A 22,720-nucleotide genomic window follows, 5' to 3' on the forward strand; every position below is an offset into this window, starting at 1 on the left:
CGTATTTGTTTATATGTTCAGATGTGCTAACAAAACTAACGTGGTTCATTTAAAAAAACGTAGGTTTGTGTTAAAAAACATACTTCTGTGTATTTTTGTATGGTTTGTATTAACCAATTACACTAGTCCCTCTCCTCCCGTTCGGTCTGTGGAATCGGTTCGTCAGTATTTGATGTGGTTTACGAACACTGATATGGTATTTTGTAAATTTCCTCCTTCCGCAGAAACAAATCATCCTTCACCGACCCCAGCAAATCTTAAATCTTAAAAGGTGGACGAAAAACCACTTTCACATGAAAATTATTAAGAATCCTCGCTGTTTTGAAGGAGATATTTCCAACGAAGAGAAGAAAAGCTAGGGACTTGGCTGGCGCGTTCTCCTCTTTATCCACTTTCCGGTTCCTGGCTCTAGTTAAGCCTCTTTACAAGAAGGGGGATAAAGACCATCAAACTATCGACCAATTTCACTTTTGCTGGCTTTTTCTGAAATATTTGAAGAGGTTGTGTTCAAGCGTCTTCTTAAGCATCTGACTGCCAATAATATACTTTCCAAGTCACCGTGTGGGTTCGTTATAGCTTCAGGTATAGAGAAGGCTATTTGCACATACAGTGAGAATGTACTTAATTCATTAGATAACAAATTAGAGGCTACTGACATTTTCTGTGACCTATCAAAAATCTTTGACTGTGAGATTCATAGCATCCTTTCAACTAAATTAGAATATTATGGAGTCACCAGCAGTGCTGCAAAATGATTCGAGTTTTACCTAATTAACAGGAAACAGAGGATGTCGTTGCGAAATACCTGTGGAGTAAGCAATCACTCTTCATCTGATTGGGAATTAACTACATGTGCTCTTCCTCAAAGTTCCATCTCGGGTCTCTTGCTTCTTCTTGTGTCCTTTAATGATCTCCCGTCTGTTACATTACCAGATTCTAAGTTTGTTTTGTTTGTAGATGATACAATCAATCACTCAATCAATCAATCAATAGCAAGTCAAGTACAGATTTAGAAATAGCTGCTAATTAAATTTTCACTGATATTAAGAAATGGTTTAATGCTAATCCACTGCGATTAAACAATAAAAGGACCCGCTATATGCAATGTAGAACCCGTACGAGGTTTCCTTCCTGCATATGTATAACTTATGAAGACATACAGATCGAAGAGGTCGACGGTGTTAAATTTCTGCGATTACAACTCGATAATAAATTCAGTTTGGAAGAGCATACCACAGAATTGCTCAAGCGCCTAAAACAGTCTGTATTTGCAGTGAGAATGATGTCAGATGTAGGAGATATAAATATACTCGGTTACTTTCATTCTCTTATATGGGATCATATTTTGGGGTAACTCGCCAAACCGAGCAAAAAATTTTAGATTGCAAAAGCGTGTAATATGACTCATTTATGATGTAAATACAAGAACATCACGCAGAAACCTCTTCAAGGAACTTTGTACTCTAACCATTGCTTCTCAGTATATTTATTCCTTAATGAAATTTATTGCAAGTAATATGTCTCTATTCCCAACCAATAGCTCAATACTTAGTATCAAAACTAGGAATAAGAACAATCTATATAAAAAAGGAAAATGACTTACTTTGGTCCAAAACGAGGTCAAATATTCAGGAACACACCTTTTCAATAAACTTAATCTTTGTTTCAGATGAAACACAGTTTAAACTGAGTTTGAAAGACTTTTTGATCGGCAGGTCCTTCTAATCTATAGATGATCATACAATGTAAGCTTTCTCGGCCGGTATTGTCTTCTCTTAAAACTTCCGGGCTGATAGGCCGTGGTCGAAGTATAAAACTCTCCCCTGACGTTTCGTCTCCGACTGCAGGAGACATCCTCGGAGGTACAGCGGCGAACTGCGAAGAGAACTCGAGGAAGCGCTGATTATATAGGCAGTAACAGAGGGCGCCACTGTCGATCACGTTATTGTGTCGTTATTTACCATGATTCCGGTAAACGAAGCTATCTTACTCATAGCGGATATTTTTCCTACCGATGTTGTGGCATTATTCCAACACTGCCTCACCACAACCTGCTTTCAATACAATAATAACTTTTATGAACAGATTGACGGGGTGGTTATGGGCAGTCCTCTTAGTCTTGCTGTGGCTAACTTATTTATGGAGACTTTTGAACAACGGGCGTTGCAGACTGCCAGTAAGAGACCAGTCACATGGTATCGCTATGTCGATGACACGTTCTTAGTATGGACACACGGAGCAGATGAGTTGGATGCCTTCCTGATACATTTAAACAGCATTAATCCGAAAATCCAATTTACTATGGAGACGGAAAGGAATGGGCAGTTGAATTTCCTGGATGTGTCTGTGATTAAACAACGGGACGGAACGTTGGGCCATAAGGTGTGTAGAAAGGTCACACATACTGATCGTTATCTACATAAAGATTCAAACCACCACCCTAGACAAAAAAGAGGTGTAATGAAAACCTTGGTAGACAGGGCGTACAAAATTTGTGAACCTGTTTATTTAAAAGATAAGATTGAACATCTACGATCAACTTTCGTGAAGAATGGCTATTCTAGCAAGGATATAGATCGATCACTTTGCTCTAGGCAGAGAATCAGGAGAAACGACGAACAACAGTCGCCCAAGGGCAAAGTTTTTCTTCCGTTCATTAGTAAGGTCACAGATCGCATTGGAAAAGTTTTAAGCAAGTATGGGGTGGAAACTATATTCAGACCCACCAGGAAAATAAAAGAATATTTAAGATCAGCAGAAGATGCACGACACTCTTTGGCCACACCGGGGGTATATAATATTCCTGCCAGCCGGTGTGGCCGAGCGGTTCTAGGCGCTTCAGTCTGGAACCGCGCGACCGCTACGGTCGCAGGTTCGAATCCTGCCTCGGGCATAGATGTGTGTACTGTCCTTTAGGTTAGTTAGGTTTAAGTAGTTCTACGTTCTAGGTGACTGATGACCTCAGATGTTAAGTCCCATAGTGCTCAGAGCCATTTGAACCATTTTTATAAAATTCCTTGTAGTTGTGGACAGGTTTATATCGGCACTACAAAGAGAAGTGTGAACACCCGCCTTGTTGAACATAAGAAAAACTGCCGCCTGGGTCACTCGGATAAATCTGCCGTAGCGGAACATGTTTACCAGGAAGGTGATCATGAAATAAAATTCAGCGAGACGAGCGCCATATCAAAAACCTCGCATTATTATGCACGCATGTATAGAGAGGCTATCGAGATTGATAAACACCGTAATAATTTTAACAGGAAAGACGAAGGTGTTAAACAGGATAAAATTTGAACGTGAGCGTTCCACCGCAAGCGTGACGATCCATTACTTTCAATCGAGAATGTTGGCATTACCAAAGACAATCTCATAGCCGACGCCACGTGATCGACCGTGGCGCCCTCTGTTACTGCCCATTTAATCAGCGTTTCCTCGAGTTCTCTTCGCAGTTCGCCGCTGTTCCTCCGAGGATGTCTCCTGCAGTCGGAGACGAAACGTCAGGGGAGAGTTTTATACTTCGACCACGGCCTATCAGCCCGGAAGTTTTAAGTGAAGGTAATTTATAGATGAATATCTTAACAGAGACTGTTAGACCAGTTTAAATAAAAATGCTTGTTACATTTCAGTTTTGACACTACTTGGTCACAACAATCAGGTTAATTATTTTTTGTATGATAAAATTATTAAAAGTGTATAACTATGTTTCACATGACAGTCCATTAATTCTGTAAATATTAACAGTTTCAGATTGCTGTAATGTATTCACATATTTTGAAATCTGACAAATGATCAGGGTACTGAGTATTAATTCAAATGTTTTATTTTTACATGTCATAGTTTCTGACTTGTTTCTCACTTACAAGAATCATCTCATTTTTATGTCTATGGAATGAAATCTGAATCTAATCTAATTTAATCAGATTCATCAGCATTTCTGTTAATTTCTCCCACAGGTCAAACAAACCTCTGAACATCGTTGCTGCCCTTCTATGTATACGTTCAGTATACAAACGGGTCCTACACACTTGAACAGCATTGTAGGATGGGTCTCATGAGTGTTTTATAAGCAGCCGCTTAGTAGCCTGATTGCATTTTCATAGCGTTCTTCGAATAAACCGGACACCTACTTCATCTAAATCTGAGCCTATGTGATCGTTCCTTACATCCCTACAAAATTTTACACCCATGTGCTTCTATGACCTGACCTATTCCAACAGTAACTGTTCCGTGATGTGGTAGATATCTGATACCACAGTAATAAATAAAGAGGAACTGATTAGAAGGCTCTTAGTTGATGTCTCAGTGCACAACAGATGACATGGATATTTAGAGAATGGGCCAAAATTTTTTGCCACTTTGCAGTCCATACATTTAGACTGGAGATTGTCACTTAAAACTCTTGCTATGAAATTATGGCGTTGATATGTACCGTACATTTCTGTCTCAATAAGAAGCTAAATATCATCTTCGAATATTAGTTTGTCACCTCAGAAAGTTTAGCCAAATTGCAACACACAATTGGGCTAGTCGCTTTATTTTGGTGTCTCTTCACGACACGTTTCGTCCTCATCTGGAATTATTTTTAGTGCTGTTTTTTCATGTAGAGTAAATGTAAACCACTGTATTAATCTGAAATGAAGTATGATGAAAACGTTACTGTTTTTATTTCTCTTAATTTTCGTTATTTCACAAACCGTTGCAAATTCCAACAAACAATCATACATGGATAAAACAAGGACCAAAACTTCAGCTAGGGAATCATAACTACAGGTTAGTTTCCAACGGGAAGTTTGGGGCGAGCTATATAGGTTTTTATTTCATTCTATAGCGGACCATGGGATGAGTGATTTCATGCATGCATATACCGCATGTTATTAATCTAGTTCTGTCCTTCACAGTCTCTACCGATTCTAAGCGTAAGAATATAAACTGATTCCACCCTGAAACTAGTTCTTGAGCCATTCTAAGCAGGTTTTCGTGGTATATAACGTATCATTTTCTTCCATCAGGCAGCTGAAATTTTTCAGTGTCTATAATATCGGTGTCTCGGCAGTTAAGAGATCTTTGATGACTTGTGTTGCCCCTCTTTGTACTCGTTAGGGATCCCTGGGTAGGCTGTATTTGAGCTGTATTCTACTACACGTTGCGCAGGTGTCAATAAACAATAAATTAAGGCCCATATTTTGTTTCACTCACATCTGATCGTGTGTGATTGTTGCATTTCGTATCCCCAGACAATTTGACTTTCAAATGTCTGTAGAATTTGACTCATTTTAGTTGCGATTCATTAATCCTGTCTGTGACAAGGCCCGAGCTGAGGCAAGGGCTCTTTTCTGTAATCGTGCTGTTATCTGTTATGGAGGGCACTGGGCATAATGCCCCAGACACGTTCTCAGTTGGGGAGAGACCCGGCGACCTTTCTGATCAAGGTGGGGGACAAGCTCGAAGACAAGCGTTAGAAATTCTCGCCTGAGCTACTAATACAAATAAATCAATACGTATAATGTTCGTATTAATACGCCGTAAATTTGGTTTTATTACGAATAAATAGCAGTATCTATAAAATTAGCGACCTTATAGTGCGAATTATTTCCTCCAGACGACGCTCTGGACCTCAGTTAACGAATTACACTAAATTTTAATGCATTTTATGAGGCTGGCTGTAATATAAATTCTGAACCATAAATGAATATAAACTCGTTCCTTGATTAGTTAAATTTGAAAGATAAATGATAATTAATTGAAACCCTCAGCTGCCGACAGGTATTGTTGACACACCTTGATGGGGACAGCTGAAAATGTGTGCTCCGATCGAGACTCGACCCCGGGATCTCCTGTTTACATGGCAGACACTCTATCCATCTGAGCCACCGAGGACACACATGAATAGCGCGACTGCAGGGACTTATCCCTTGCACGCTTCCCGCGAGACCCACATTCCCAACTGTCCACTATCTACATACGTAATGTTCCTAATAGACACTTTCGCCCATCCACTCGTTACTCGCGCCCACTTAAGTTGACGATTCCCGTAAGAGTTCGGGCAACCAGTGCGCACTCGCACAGACGAAGGTCAACGGCCGGGTAGCCATTTAACTATATATATGAAGATAGTAACTGGTCTCGAAAGTATCTATTAGGAACATTACGTATGTAGATTGTGGACAGTTGGGAATGTGGGTCTCGCGGGAAGCGTGCAAGGGATAAGTTCGTGCAGTCGCGCTATTCATCTGTGTCCTCTATGCAGATGGATAGAGCGACTGCCATGTAAGTAGGAGATCCCGGGTTCGAGTCCCGGTCGGCGCACACGTTTTCAGCTGTCCCCATCGAGGTATGGTAACAACACCTGTTGGCAGCTGAGGGTTTCAATTAATTATCATTTATTCTAGAGAAGCTGCACTGTCATCAATTGTATCTGTTATTTCGAGAACAGTTACTATCTTCATATATTTAAAATGAAGACTCAAAACGAACTGTAAGTCGTTTCCCATTGGCTGACGGCGATGCCTTAGGCTCTGGAGTGCCCTCTCTCTATCCTATATAACACGTGGCTGCTTAGCTATCAGCATCAGTTACAGTGACCAAGGCGTCCACAGCCGCTCAGGCGCCATCACCGTCATCCAGATGGGTAATGGTGCATCTTTTTAGAGTATACTTTTACAGCATTGATTTCTCTATGTAATATAGCCCTTTTACTTTTGTTTTTACAGTGCAAACTCTGATGATGGCCCGTTATTAAAAGGCTGAAACCGGTCAGAAGTTAACATCGGCTGCGGTCTAGACTGTTTTTAAATAATTTTACTTGAACCTCTGTTCTGTAACCGAAGGACACCTCACTTTTATATTTTGTGAAGGGCACAACTTAACATTTCGCTGTAACGAGAGCTAGTTTCCAGTCTTTCCACCTATATGATGTGTGCACATGGACGACCCTGCGCTGGCACAGGATTGGGGGATGCAAGTGCAGCAGTCGTGCGCATGTTCGCGGTTGTCTCCATTTATTGGTTCGTTTGACTGTAACTGATAGTTCAAAGATTCAGTTTCTTCCACGTGTTTGCGTTAGCACCATGTCTTATTGGGCCAATGAGAAACAAATAGAATCTGTGGAGGATTATCATTCCTTTCCTTGTTTGTGGTTTGTCAGTTCTGCCGATTATAAAGACAAAGTTAAGAGGAATTTTATGTAAAATTATGTAGGTATTTGAACTGAAGGAAAAATAATCTTGTACTGTTTCCGAGATCTGACGAATGTTATGGATAATTCACTATATCCGTATCATTGAATGCATGGGCGGAAGTGAGTGTGATACACAAAATCCATTTTCTCAAAACTGGAGACAGATATAGGCTTCCTCCCGAGTATAAAGAAAAATTCAGTGTCAGCTACAACTGATACACAGCAATATACGTATAATCTGTCATGAACGCACCACAAGCTCATGACGACTCCTATTTTTCAGTATAAACTATTCTAATTTCGCGTGGTGACATCCATAATCTTTAAATATTGCAAGAATTATGAGAATTAACAGAAAGATACAGTTCAAATTGTTGGATGTGGGTTCAGCAGTTATGCAAAACACCGTATTTCTCAGTACCCAAACAGGTTTCGGCATCATTGTGCCATCATCAGTTGGTTTTGCGTTTTTGTTTATTCTGCAATGTGAACATTTTTGTTAAATGATTATAAAATTATGTGCATTTTTAGTTCAAACAACAGATCGTTTCTTTTTGTAAATGCCTTTACATTTGGTGAGCATGAATTTTCTGGATCACTTGTGTGTTAATTACTACAAGTAGCTTTTCATCTGCAACCAAAGGATGTTCATGAGATTTTTTTTTTCTGGCAGTTAACCCTTCTTCTAGAATGTAATTCAGTTTATCGCAATGTTTTCTCGCCTATATTCGTTTTTACTTACGTTTTCGTCTGGCAAGTACTTCCATTCTCCGCATAATGCTGAGGTGCTATGATGCACACGTAACTATAACAAGTATTTTTCACAAATAACGTAGTAAAACACTTTTCACTTCACCAGAACACAGTGTGATTGTGGTTTGTTATGTGTCCCAGCCCAGTCAGTGTTCATTTATTCACCAGAGAGTTCGGCGCCAAATTTGAATTTTGTTTGCATTTTATCGCGCGCGCGCGTATGTGTGTGTGTGTGTGTGTGTGTGTGTGTGTGTGTTTTCTGTGCGCTTCTTAGCTGTGTGTGTTGATTTTTATATGGTATTCCTTTGTGTGTAAATGGTGTGTCTTTGCAGATTTTAGTTTATCTATTTTTCGCGCCTGTGTGTGTGTGTGTGTGTGTGTGTGTGTGTGTATATATACTTTATCCGTTTGTGCTGTTTTTATTTGTAAAGTTCGTTTAATGTGTTAAATAGTGTGCCCTTGCAGAGTGTAGTGCATTCGTTTAAGACCTGTTTTCCTTCTGCTATTGCCTTCTGTATATGGAAGTTTTCGTCAATGGTCAGTTTGCTGTATAGGCTGTGGCTGGGTTTTAGTATTCTTAGATCTGTTTCTATTGTATTTGGGTGGTGATTGTTGGCTACAATGTGGTCAGCAAATGTGCTGTGGGAGCTGTTGCTTTTTAAAGCTCTAAGATGTTCTAAATATGTTGTTTTGAAGTTTCTGCATGTTTGTCCTATGTACACTGACTGGCACGTGAGTTCATATATTCCTGATCTCTTATATTTATCCATGGGTGTTTCTTGTGTTCTGATATTTTCCTGTGTTGTGTTCTCCGTCCTGTATCTTATTTGGAGTCCCTGTTTCTTTAATATGTTGCCTATTCTGTAAGCAATCTTGTTATTGTAGGTGAGTGTGCGCCATTTCGTTTTGTGTGTGTGTTGTTGCTCTGTTGTGTTTTGTGTGTGGTCATTGTTTGTGTTTTGAGTTGTTCTGTGCTGGGTGAGGATTTATGTGTGTGTGGTGTGTTCATTTTTGTACTGTTTGCATATTTTTTTATATAACTTGTCTACCAAATAGGGGAAGTATAACCATTTTCTACAGCTATTTGTTTTATTGTGTTTAGTGCTTGTGTGTAGTTCTGTTTGTTCATGGGTGTTGTGTTTAATCTGTGGAGCATCCAACAATTTTAACTGCAAACACGGCCAATACAAGGAGCTGCAAATCAAAATGATGGATAGACAGTTCATCTTGAAGCCGATATATAAAGCTATAAATAACAGAAGAATCAAAAATGTATCATAAAGAAGTTTCCGTAATATAGTTTGAGAAAGACTGTAGAGTAGCCAATGTGTGCGCTCCTTCATTTTGCCAGAGTAGTGCACAGAAGTGGGCAAAGAATTTAGGTGTGAATGGGATTACTCAAGCGCACAAGCTGAGAAAGAGGCAAACACTTACGTGCTTGCGGGGCAAGAAGCACAGCCGTAAGGCGCGCAGGCGTAAACACACCTATAGATGGCAGAATGCTAGGCCAGGCCACATGACTTACAGGGTACCTTTGCTATGCATACAGCGCTATCTCACGTCATCTCCCATTAGCCGCTTGTGGGGCACATTCTCCTATGTATCCTCTGTAGTCATCCACTTGATGAGGTTTTGCTCTGTTATAGATGCTGTGCACAGGTAGGTTACAGACCGCTACTGTCATAATGTGAAATTTTTTCATCTGTGTTTTCGGTGTTTTTGATGGTTACCATTCCTCTTGTCACTTTGTATAAGCATGTTTCGTTTTTAAATGTGCTTCATTCATGGTGGGTACATATAAAATCAAAGCATTTTTGGCGGGTACAGCACTACAGCGACACATTCGTAATTTGCTCGCGCCTAAGAAACGCCGGGACTGGCGACAGACATGCACCCGTTTAAATGCTACCCTACCCATAAATTCGTCCAAGTTCTGGTCGGCCTTCCGTCGCCTTAACGGAACTAAACCCTCCCCCTACTATCCTCTTCTCCACGATGATCACCTGTTCCCTGACTCCCTTAGTAAGGCCAATCACTTTGCCTCCTACCTCTCCGATGTGTTTTCCATCCCTGATGATCCCCAGTTCGATTACTCCCTCTTCCCGGGTGTCCGCGATCGTCCTGACACCTCTGTCCCTCCCATCGCACCTGGTTTCCAGTACTTGGACAACATTGCACACACGGAACTCAATGCCCCCATCACTACACAGAATCTCATTGCTACACTCCACACAAAACGCCACACCGCTCCTGGTCACGACCGTGTCACCTACCGTCATCTTCGTGAAGCTCCTGTCTCTTTCCTCTCCACCCTGGCCAGGCTCTACAATGTAGTCCTGTCCACCGGTTACTACCCCGACCTGTGGAAAACCTCCCGTATCCTCATGCTCCTTAAACCTGGAAAACCGCCGTCCGCCGTCTCCTCCTACCGTCCCATCAGCCTTACCTCGGTCTTCAGCAAGGTCCTGGAATCTGTCCTCACCCGACGCATCCACCAGCATCTCCGCCAGCACCGCCTCCTTCCCGTTACCCAGTGTGGCTTTCGGCCGTCCCTCTCTACCGACGACCTTCTCCTTCACCTCACTGATCTCCTTTCCGAACAGCTTAATTCCCGTCGCTCCGCAATCTTCCTCTCCCTGGACTTCGAACGTGCTTATGACCGCGTATGGCATTCCGGTCTCCTCTTCAAGCTCCAAACCTTCGCCCTTCCCATTAACAACGTCCGTCTGATCGGCTCCTTTCTCTCCCACCGTCCTTCCTATGTCACCATCCATAACACGGAATCCTACACCTTTTTTCCCTCCACCGGTGTGCCCCAAGGCGCCGTCCTCTCCCCCCTTCTGTACCTTTTGTGTACAGCGGACATGCCGCCGCCGTCACCCCCCGTCCACCTTCTCCAGTTTGCCGATGACACCGCCTTCCTTGCCTTTGCCCCCACCCTGCAGCGCTCCCAACACCTTCTCCAATCCCATCTTGACCGGTTCACCGCTTGGTGCAACCAGTGGTTCCTCAAGGTCAATCCCTCTAAAACCCAGTCGATCATTATAGGCAAAACTACCCCTTCCTTCCGCCTCCTTGATTTCTATCTCACTGTCTATGGCCGTCCTATCGCCCTCATGCCCACCCTCAAGTACCTTGGCGTCACCCTCGACCGTCGCCTCTCCTGGACCCCTCATCTCCGGACAATCCAAGCCAAGGCACGCTCCCGACTCCGTCTCCTCAAGCTTCTTTCCGGCCGCACGTGGGGTCTGGACCCCTCCACCATCCTCCACACCTATAAATCCCTCATCCGCCCTATCCTTTGTTACGCCCATCTGGCCTGGATCTCCGCCCCCCTACCTTTTACAAATCCCTTCAAATCCTTGAACGCCATGCTCTCCGCCTCGCCTATCGCATCCGTCTCCCCTCCCCCACGCGGATCCTGTACGATCTCATTCCGTTCCCCCACCTCCTCCTTTTCCTCCAACGGATATGGATCCTGTACACCTCCCGCAAACTCGATCCTCCTCACCCGCTTGTCTCGCCCATCCTCTCCCACCCCCGTCGACTGCCGCACCAGTATTCCCACGTCCCACCCGGTCTCCATCTCTCCACCCTCCTTACCCTCTCCCAAGGTGGCTTCCGCGAGCTCCCCCTCCCTGGTGATGTCCTCCTCCCCTCCATCTACCCCTCCTATCAGCTTTGATCCTCCCCCCCCACTTCCTGTGTCCTTTCCTTTAGGAACCCTCCCTCCCTTCTCTTTCCTTTTCCCCTGTCCCCTTCCTCCACCCCTCTTCCCCCAGGCTTCCCCTCCCCCTTCCTCCCTTCCCCTATCTCCCCTTCCCATGGCATCTGCTCTCCCCTCTCCCTCTCCCAACCCCCCTCCTCCTCTCTTGGCAGGTCCCCGGACTCGTACACAGTTAGTGAACATTCGCGCGCCGGAGATCAACGCCTCGTGTTTCTGTGTGTGCCGTCGTTTTGTGCTTAAGTGGTTCAGTGTTATTTGTTTTGTGTACCTACGTTCGCGTGTGACAATTTTCGTATATGTATGTGTCCAAGTGTCTGAACACATTCTATCTTGGACTCTACGTCCGTGAACGGCTCCATGTCTTTTAAAAAGTGTTTGTCTCCGTTTATATGTCCACCATATTTTTTTCTCTAATTGTCTTCATTTGTATCTTTTGTGTTTCTCTGAGGCCAAAGAACAGCGTAGTATGCTGCTGCTGGCCTGCCTGTAAACAGGTTTAAAAATAACAATAAAGAAGAAAAGAAAAATTGGCGGGTACAGCTTGGCTGTCTATGATAAAAGCATGTTACTGCTTGTTTTAATAGCTGACACCCATCCCACACACTAATTTTTGTGGTGAATTCGATAGTCATGGTGCCTTAACGTTCTGTAACGCAAGTCTTCTTCCAAGTGGACTTGTGTGTTTTCCCAATTTTTGGATGTTCCTGCAGAATATATATGTAATTTATTGATCATTTAAAAACTTAGGACAATTTAGAATTTCCTGCAATTTTTTTGCTGTGGGCTAAGCAAAAGTGTGTTGCTTGCAATTCAAATTTCCGGACCCTTTTAACTTTGGTCAAGTGGGCTGTAACTGCAGCACCAGCACAAACGTCATACTTGTGGAAATTGGAACCTCGGGTTATGTAGTCAATTCGGCAGCATGTTTTCAGCATCCAGCTGAGGTCTGGTTTGCAACTGGACTTGGCGTGTGTGGGGTGCAATGCATGGCTCAGGACTTCATGAGACAGAGACGGCATGTGGGATGCGGCTGTGCAGTATTTCTTTAAATAAAGACATAAACATACCTTTCCTATTCCAACCGTAAGTGTTTAAACAGCAGCCCATTTTAAACTTAGGGAAAATTAGTTCTTGGTTTCCAAACATAGCGTGCCAATCTGTGACGTCCGAGACTTGGGATCTGTGGTTCAATCTCTTAATATGAGGATGGCACAACTGGACTTAGTTAGGTCAAGTGCTTTCTGAGAAGAAAGCCATTGATTTTTGAATTTCCTTCCATTGCGCACATTTGATAACATTCTAAACTTGAAACATATGTTGGGTTGTTGTTGGGTTGTTTTTGGGGGAGGAGACCAGACAGCGAGGTCATCGGTCTCATCGGATTAGGGAAGGACGGGAACGGAAGTCGGCCGTGCCCTTTCAAAGGAACCATCCCGGCATTTATCTGGAGCAACTTAGGGAAATGACGGAAAACCTAAATCAGGATGGCCGAACGCGGTATTGAACCGTCGTCCTCCCGAATGCGAGTCCAGTATGCTAACCAACGCGCCACCTCGCTCGGTGAAACATTTGAAATATGATAACCATGCAGGATGCCCTCATGTCGTCAGTTCCACTATCTTGTATTTAAATATAATGGCAGCCTTGTAGACTGTTGTGATGTCTCCAGGTCGGAACCTTGGAGCACCAGCTAGGATTCTGGCATCTTAGAGGCTGTCCTTGTATTCCCAGGTTGTCATCTTCGATTCTGACGTCATAGACATTCTTCTCGTATCTCCAGGTCACCTCTTGGATTTTTTGAATTTCACATCAATACTGCAACTGCCCTTCTTGGTTTTTGACTTTTTCACCATTGTACAATTGGGCTATTTTGTATTTCCCGCATTTAATTTCCTGTCTTTTTTTACATAGGGGGGATTGGCCTACGAAAGTATAGGACTGGGGACGCGAAATCAGGCATCATCGATGACATCGTAAGGGGAGTGGGGCGGGTGGCAAGGTAAACCTGGAAACTCTCTTCAAACGTACGCAGCACAACTACTCGTGTATTCCTCACACAGATTTTTCAAAGTTTTGCCAAATTGTACTGATATGCGCTTCCTCTTGCAGATGCCCCACTTGGATCTCGACCCAGAAGACTGCATTGTGGAATACTACCTGAGGAACAGCAGTGGTAAGCGATGCCCACTTGTCTGTTATGCAGTTTTGCTAGTACGCAGAGCCATATTGCAATGTTGAATTCTTATTTGTTCATGCTCGAATACTCATTGCCTTTTTACTGATTCTAATCTGGACTCTATTTCTATCTTTTCATCTTTGTGCTGCCACTACATTCAAATATCCTTGCCATTCTGTTTACATGCAGTAAACTTTATCTGCCTGTATAATGGTTCACCTGCGTTCCTCCTTCAACTGCCTAATTACCTACTCGATGGTATGCCTTGTATATTGTATGTTCCATCACTATTCTAACTGGATTTAATTTTTATTTCTATCCAAACATATCTCAATCATTTTTTAGGTATCTACATAGATCTACAGTGGAAAGAAATTGTTGTTTTCTTCCCCATAAATATTCCGAAATACCACCCAGCTGATGTTAACTTAATATTAATAGCCTAAAATAATCGATGAAAGGAAAAAATATAAAATACAGCAAGCGAAACAGGCAAAAACTAATATGGACTTCTAAGAAATGAGAATGACAGAAACTGTAAAATCGCGAAACAGGAATGGCTAGAGGAGAAATGGGAAACCCTAGAAATACACATGACTATAGGAAAGATGGGCGCATTTAAATAGGAAAATGAATGAAACTTCAGGAGAAAAATAGCAGTGGCATGAATTCATGAGCTCAGATGGCAAGTCATTACTAAGAAAAGAGGGGCACGTTGAAAGGCTGAAGGAATGTAAAGAAGCTGCAGCAGATCTACTAGAATGCCTGCCTACACTACGCTTGTGCGTCCTCCTCTTGAATATTGTAGTGCAATATGGGATCCTTACCAGACAGAATTGACGGAGGATGTCGAAGAAGTCCAATGAAGAGCAGCTCGTTTTGTACTATAGAGGAGAAAATGTCATAGATATGGTAAACATGTTGGAGTGACAATCGCTAAAACAAAGGTTTTTCATGAAATTGTATCACCAGATTCCTCATCTGAATGCCAAAATATTTTATCGAATCCAACCTGCTCAAGGAGTTATGTCGATTGTCATAAAATCAGGTAAACCAATGCTCACACGGGAAGATCTAAGTGTTCTTCCTTCCCACGGGCTATTTGAGAGTGGAATGGTAGACAAACAGTCTAAAAGAGGTTGTATGAACCTTCTGCCAAACACTTAATTGCGAGTTGAAGAGCTGTCATTTCGATGAATTTGTAGAGATTCAGTGAGGGGAAAAATAAATTTTTTGACGTGTAAAAACGAAAGTTTTTGATTGTTTCCATCACAAAACTAAATTATTATTAAAAGAGCATTACCATTACCACTCTTTTGTAAGACAATAATACACTACTGGCCATTAAAATTGCTACACCACGAAGATTACGTGCTACAGACGCGAAATTTAACCGAAGAAGGAAGGAGGTGTGATATGCAGATGATTAGCTTTTCAGAGCATTCACACAAGGCTGGTATCAATGGTGACACCTACAACCTGCTGACATGAGGAAAGTTTCCAACCGATTTCTCACACACAAACAGCAGATGACCGGCGTTGCCGGGTGAAACGTTGTTGTGATGTCTCGTGTAAGGAGGAGAAATGCGTACCATCACGTTTCCAATTTTGGTAAAGGTCGGATTGTAGCCTATCGCGATTGCGGTTTATCGTATCGCGACATTGCTGCTCGCGTTAGTCGAGATCCAATGACTGTCAGCAGAATATGGAATCGGTGGGTTCAGGAGGGTAATACGGAACGCCGTGCTGGATCCCAACGGCCTCGTATCACTAGCAGTCGAGATGACAGGCACCTTATACTCATGGCTGTAACGGGTCGTGCAGCCACGTCTCGATCCCTGAGTCGCCAGATGGGGACGTTTGCAAGACATCAACTATCTGCACGAACAGTTCGACGACATTTGCAGCAGCATGGACTATCAGCTTGGAGACCATGGCTGCGGTTACCCTTGACGCTGCATCACAGACAGGAGCGCCTGCGATGGTGTACTCAACGACAAACCTGGGTGCACGAATGGCAAAACGTCATTTTTTCGGATGAATCCAGGTTCTGTTTACAGCATCATGATGGTCGCATCCGTGTTTGGCGACATCGTGGTGAGCGCACATTGGAAGCAGTTATTCGTCATCACCATACTGGCGTATCACCCGGCGTGATGGTATGGGGTGCCATTGGTTACACGTCTCGCTCACTTCTTGTTCGCATTGAAGGCACTTTCAACAATGGACGTTACATTTCAGATGTGCTACGACCCGTGGCTCTACCCTTCATTCGATCCTTGCGAAACCCTACATTTCAGCAGGATAATGCACGACCGCATGTTTCAGGTCCTGTACGGGCCTTTCTGGATACAGAAAATGTTTGACTGCTGCCGTGGCCAGCACATTCTCCAGATCTCTCACCAATTGAAAACGTCTGGTCAATGGTGGCCGAGCAACTGGCTCGTCACAATACGCCAGTCACTACTCTTGATGAGCTGTGGTATCGTGTTGCATGGGCGGTTGTAGCTGTACACGCCATCCAAGCTCTGTTTGACTCAATGCCCAGGCGTATCAATGCCGTTATTACGTCCAGAGGTGGCTGTTCTGGGTAGTGATTTCTCAGGATCTATGCAACCAAATTGCGTGAAAGTATAATCGCATGTCAGTTCTAGTATAATATATTTGTCCAATGAATACCCATTTATCATCTGCATTTCTTCTTGGTGTAGCAATTTTTATGGCCAGTAGTGTACTAATTACATAAATTAGCAATAATTACATTTTTTCAAACAGTTCTGATTATTTTCAAATACTAGCATTAACTCTTGTGCTGGAGGTTAACTATGCGTCTACGACAGTAAATAAGAGACATATACATCACGTATGCTTAAATATCTTACGAAAATGCCCTCAGCAAGTGGCAGTTTTCAGACACAAAGCGTTGGCAGCCTGAAGTTTTCCTGTGTCTGTCAGTTCAGAAGTAAAGAGTCCAGCTATCAAGTGATTTACAATCAATAAGTATGGTGCACACATTTTAAGTTTCATTGATTTTAAAGGGGAGCCCAGTGTGTTGGGCAACAAAGTGTCGCTAGAAAAAGGAAGGAGCATGTTTTGTGATATCTTCCCTTAATGTGGATGGTTAACTTTCTTTTCTGAGAAGGATTTGAAAGTAGCACTGAAATCGATTCATCATTCAATAAAAAAGATAGTTGGAAATAAGCAGAATCAATTGTCTCGCTGACTCATTTAGTTTCAGAAAATAGCTATGAAAACTAAATATCATTTATCTTTCTTCATTGCAAAAATAAAAGTCTGCAGACAAAATTCTTTTCGTTCTAAATTTTAGTTAGGCGTTAATGTTGGTGGTAACGGTCGCAGGTACTAACTAATTACTAATTGAACTCAGGGGTAATGATCTCAAAAAGTTTGGAAACCAGTCCTCTTTCTGTACCTATTTGCGCCATATTGAGCGTCAGAGAGTCGTTAACACTGTCTCCGTGCTGGAACATCCTCTGCGGTGGAGAGTCCACACTTTGAAAGCTGCGCTCATTCCGCTACCAGATGCGCTGAAAGGCAGTGAGTCTTGCTCTTGTGCAAGGCAGTTACGCGAAGGGCAACACGCATCCTGACGTCGTCCCAGTCACAGGTGACACCGCGGTATCGCGCTTTCTGCGTCGACAAGAGCGCTCTGTCTCCAGCTTATCTGTTTATATCTGACAGAACAGGGTGGCGCAATGGACTCACATTAAGTACAATGGCGTTTTCGGATCCTTGTTCGGCCGTCCAAATTTAGCTCTTCTGTGGCTTCTCTGCGTCGCTGAAGACGAATGCGAGAATGGTTCCTCTGAAACGGACACAGCACTAGTCCTTTTCTATCCGTCCGTCTCATTGATCCCCCTCCACCCCCACCCTGGCCTGTACTCCGTCTCTAATGACGTCGTCGATGAGATGTTAAACCAAAACTTCCTCCCCATTCGTTGCTGGTAAGTGTACAGGGCAATTCAAAATGTAAACAGCTATTAATAACGACTATAACTACCTGATCATAGCCATACATCAATACGAATTACAGAGAATGTAAAAGAAACTTCAAAATTGCAGTCTTCACGCAAGCGTAACGAATCAGTAGCCGGAGCGCAGAGGTTTGCAAGACGACGCTGGGGTCCGCTCTTGACCGCTTGTACACTACTGGCCATTAAAATTGCTACACCAAGAAGAAATGCAGATGATAAACGGGTACTCATTGGACAAATATACACTCCTGGAAATTGAAATAAGAACACCGTGAATTCATTGTCCCAGGAAGGGGAAACTTTATTGACACATTCCTGGGGTCAGATACATCACATGATCACACTGACAGAACCACAGGCACATAGACACAGGCAACAGAGCATGCACAATGTCGGCACTAGTACAGTGTATATCCACCTTTCGCAGCAATGCAGGCTGCTATTCTCCCATGGAGACGATCGTAGAGATGCTGGATGTAGTCCTGTGGAACGGCTTGCCATGCCATTTCCACCAAGCGCCTCAGTTGGACCAGCGTTCGTGCTGGACGTGCAGACCGCGTGAGACGACGCTTCATCCAGTCCCAAACATGCTCAATGGGGGACAGATCCGGAGATCTTGCTGGCCAGGGTAGTTGACTTACACCTTCTAGAGCACGTTGGGTGGCACGGGATACATGCGGACGTGCATTGTCCTGTTGGAACAGCACGTTCCCTTGCCGGTCTAGGAATGGTAGAACGATGGGTTCGATGACGGTTTGGATGTACCGTGCACTATTCAGTGTCCCCTCGACGATCACCAGTGGTGTACGGCCAGTGTAGGAGATCGCTCCACACACCATGATGCCGGGTGTTGGCCCTGTGTGCCTCGGTCGTATGCAGTCCTGATTGTGGCGCTCACCTGCACGGCGCCAAACACGCATACGACCATCATTGGCACCAAGGCAGAAGCGACTCTCATCGCTGAAGACGACACGTCTCCATTCGTCCCTCCATTCACGCCTGTCGCGACACCACTGGAGGCGGGCTGCACGATGTTGGGGCGTGAGCGGAAGACGGCCTAACGGTGTGCGGGACCGTAGCCCAGCTTCATGGAGACGGTTGCGAATGGTCCTCGCCGATACCCCAGGAGCAACAGTGTCCCTAATTTGCTGGGAAGTGGCGGTGCGGTCCCCTACGGCACTGCGTAGGATCCTACGGTCTTGGCGTGCATCCGTGCGTCGCTGCGGTCCGGTCCCAGGTCGACGGGCACGTGCACCTTCCGCCGACCACTGGCGACAACATCGGTGTACTGTGGAGACCTCACGCCCCACGTGTTGAGCAATTCGGCGGTACGTCCACCCGGCCTCCCGCATGCCCACTATACGCCCTCGCTCAAAGTCCGTCAACTGCACATACGGTTCACGTCCACGCTGTCGCGGCATGCTACCAGTGTTAAAGACTGCGATGGAGCTCCGTATGCCACGGCAAACTGGCTGACACTGACGGCGGCGGTGCACAAATGCTGCGCAGCTAGCGCCATTCGACGGCCAACACCGCGGTTCCTGGTGTGTCCGCTGTGCCGTGCGTGTGATCATTGCTTGTACAGCCCTCTCGCAGTGTCCGGAGCAAGTATGGTGGGTCTGACACACCGGTGTCAATGTGTTCTTTTTTCCATTTCCAGGAGTGTATTATACTAGAACTGACATGTGATAACATTTTCACCAAATTTGGGTGCATAGATCGTGAGAGGTCAGTGTCCAGAACAACCACCTCTGGCCGTAATAACGGCCTTGAAACGCCTGGGCATTGAGTCAAACAGAGCGTGGATGGCGTGTACAGATACAGCTGTCCACGCAGCTTCAACACGATACCACAGTTCATCAAGAGTAGTGACTGGCGTATTGTGACGTGCCAGTTGCTCGCCCACCATTGACCAGACGTTTTCAATTGGTGGGAGATCTGAAAAATGTGCTGGCCAGGGCAGCAGTCGAACATTTTCTGTATCCATAAAGGCCCGTACAGGACCTGCAACATGCGGTCGTGCATTATCCTGCTGAAATGCAGGGTTTCGTAGGGATCGAATGAAGGGTAGAGCCACGGGTCGTAACTCATCTGAAATATAACGTCCACTGTTCAAAGTGCCGTCAGCGCGAACAAGAAGTGACCGAGACGTGTAACCAATGGCACCCCATACCACCATGCCGGGTGATACGTCAGTATGGTGATGCCGAATACCTGCTTCCAATGTGCGCTCACCGCGATGTCGCCAAACACGGATGCGACCATCATGATGCTGTAAACAGAACCTGGATTCATCCGAAAAAATGACGTTTTGCCATTCGTGCACCCATGTTCGTCGTTGAGTACACCATCGCAGGCGCTCCTGTCTGTGGTGCAGCGCCAAGGGTAACCGCAGCCATGGTCTCCGAGCTGATAGTCCATGCTGCTGCAAACTGCAACACCTCCGTTTATTTATCCCGACCTGATTTGATCGAATAGCAGCCCAACAATTATTATTAATGTGACCGTGTACCTAATGGGGCTGGCAATCGGAATTGACTGCTACGGAAGTTGTTACTTTCCAGTTCGTCCTTCTCAATACTGTAATAATGAAATGTCTGGTAACAAGAAAAACACCAACACAGTTTCACTAATTACGAACCTATATTCGTCTCAAAAACACAAAAAAAGGAGACAGCCACTGCCTTCGTCATACATATCTAATTACGGCTAATCTCAGCACAGGCTTCTTCATTTTCTATTATCGTCACACGCTAATCCATCACTGCATCCAACAGTGCAATCCAACACTGCAATCCAAGGTGATGCCGGCGCGGTAGACGCGAAACCAAATATCGGCCCTAGAAATGTCACTAATCACTTTCGTAATAATACTTCTTCACCTTCCCGATATTATTCTAGTACAAAGGGGTCTAACCACGGCGATGGCGACTCCCTTCACCGTTAAAGCCTTGCATTTCAACAACTGGCCTCCACACACCTCTACCCGCAACATGACACTGGCTCAACTCCACACTCGCTCTCGCAACACGACACAATTGATTGTTCGCCCTATCGACCTGTGCCGAGTGCAAATTTATAGGAAGGGCCTACGGACCCCTTACAAAACGTCGTCGAACTGTTCGTGCAGATGGTCGTTGTCTTGCAAACGTCCCCATCTGTTGACTCGGGGATCGAGACGTGGCTGCACGATCCGTTACAGCCAATCGGATAAGATGCCTGTCATTTCGACTGCTAGTGATACGAGGCCATTGGGATCCAGCACGGCGTTCCATATTACCCTCCTGAACCCACCGATTCCATATTCTGCTAACAGTCATTGGATCTCGACCAACGCGAGCAGCAATGTCACGATACGATAAACCGCAATCGCGATAGGCTACAATCCGACCTTGATCAAAGTCGGAAACGTGATGGTAAGCATTTCTCCTCCTTACACGAGGCATGACAACAACGTTTCACCAGGCAACGTCGGTCACTACTGTTTGCATATGAAAAATTGGTTCGAAACTTTCCTCGTGTCAACACGTTGTAGGTGTCGCCACCGGCGCCAACCTTGTGTGAATGCTCTGAAAAGCTAATCACTTGAATATCACAGCATCTTCTTCCTGTCGGTTAAATTTCGCGTCTGTAGCACGTTCATCTTCGTGGTGTAGCAATTTTAATGGTCAGTAGTGTATCTCCGAGCCTGCCACGGATGGATTCCTTTCTGTGGGGTTCTATGAAAACTTTGTGTTGTCTTTTCTGCCGGAAACAGTTTCAGAACTCAAAGTGTACATTTGTAGTGCACTCGGGCCACAGACTCCAAATACTCTTCAGAAGACACTGATCCGCCAGAACGTTATGACCGCCTACTTAACAGCCGGTATGTCCACCCCTGGCACGTATAACAGCTGCAACGCGTCGTGCCGTGGTTTCGATGAGGCATTGGTAAATCGCTGGAGGGAATTGCACCACATCTGCACACACAAGTCACCTGATTTCCGTAAATTCCAGGAGGGTGGCGGGTGAGCTCTGACGCTACGTTCTGTCACATCCCAGATGTGCTCGATCGCGCTCACATCTGGCGAGATGGGGGACCAGCACATCAATTGGAACTCGCCTCTGTGTTTCTCGAAACACTCCATGACACTCCTGGCCTTGTGACATGACGCATTATATTGGCGAAAAATGTCACTGCCATCGGGTCCACGATCGTCATAAAGCGGTGTACGTGGTCTGCAACCAGTGTACGATACTCCTGGGCCGTCATGGTGCCTTGCACGTGCTCCACTGTACCCATGGATACCCACGTGAATGGTCCCCAGAGTATAATGGAGCAGCCGCAGCTTGTCTCCGTCCCACAGTACATGTGTCAAGGAGATGTTCCTGTGGAAGATGATGGATTCGCGCACTGCCATCAGCGTTATGAAGAAGGTATCGGGATTCATCAGACCGTGCAACGTTGTGCCACTGCGCCAACGTCCAGTGCCAATGGTCACGTGCCCATTTCAGTAGTAGTTGCCCATGTCGTGGTGTTAACATTGGCACACGCAAAGGTCGTCGGGTGCGGAGGCCCGTCGTTCGGAGTGTTCGGTGCACTGTGTGTTCAGACACACTTGTACTCTACCCAGCTTTAATGTCTGTTGTTAGTTTCGCAACGGTTCGCTGCCGTCCTGTTTTACCAGTCTGCCCATCCTAAGACGTCCGACATCTGTAATAATGACGGATGGGCGCCCAACCGAACGCTGTCTGGACGTGATTTCACTTTGGTTTCGCCATGTTTTGAAGAAACCCACCACAGCACTCCTCGAATGGCCGGTAAGTCGTGTACTTTCCGAAATGCCCGTACCAATCTCTGGTCAAACTCAGATGGATCGCACGCCTTCCCCATACTACATGCACCGTGC

At 44.9% G+C, this 22,720-nt stretch overlaps 1 protein-coding gene across 1 annotated transcript in view; it reads left to right on the plus strand.

Annotated features, from left to right (window-relative positions):
- LOC126234976 (uncharacterized) overlaps positions 1 to 22,720 on the plus strand; it is a 241,749-nt gene that overhangs the window by 31,812 nt on the left and 187,217 nt on the right. Inside the window, exon 3 of the mRNA XM_049943714.1 lies at positions 13,770 to 13,833. Coding sequence (XP_049799671.1) covers positions 13,770 to 13,833 — 64 coding nt within the window. The remainder of the gene's footprint in view (positions 1 to 13,769; positions 13,834 to 22,720) is intronic.

Source organism: Schistocerca nitens, chromosome 2, assembly GCF_023898315.1.
Source record: "Schistocerca nitens isolate TAMUIC-IGC-003100 chromosome 2, iqSchNite1.1, whole genome shotgun sequence".
NCBI classification, from domain to species: Eukaryota; Metazoa; Arthropoda; class Insecta; order Orthoptera; family Acrididae; genus Schistocerca; species Schistocerca nitens.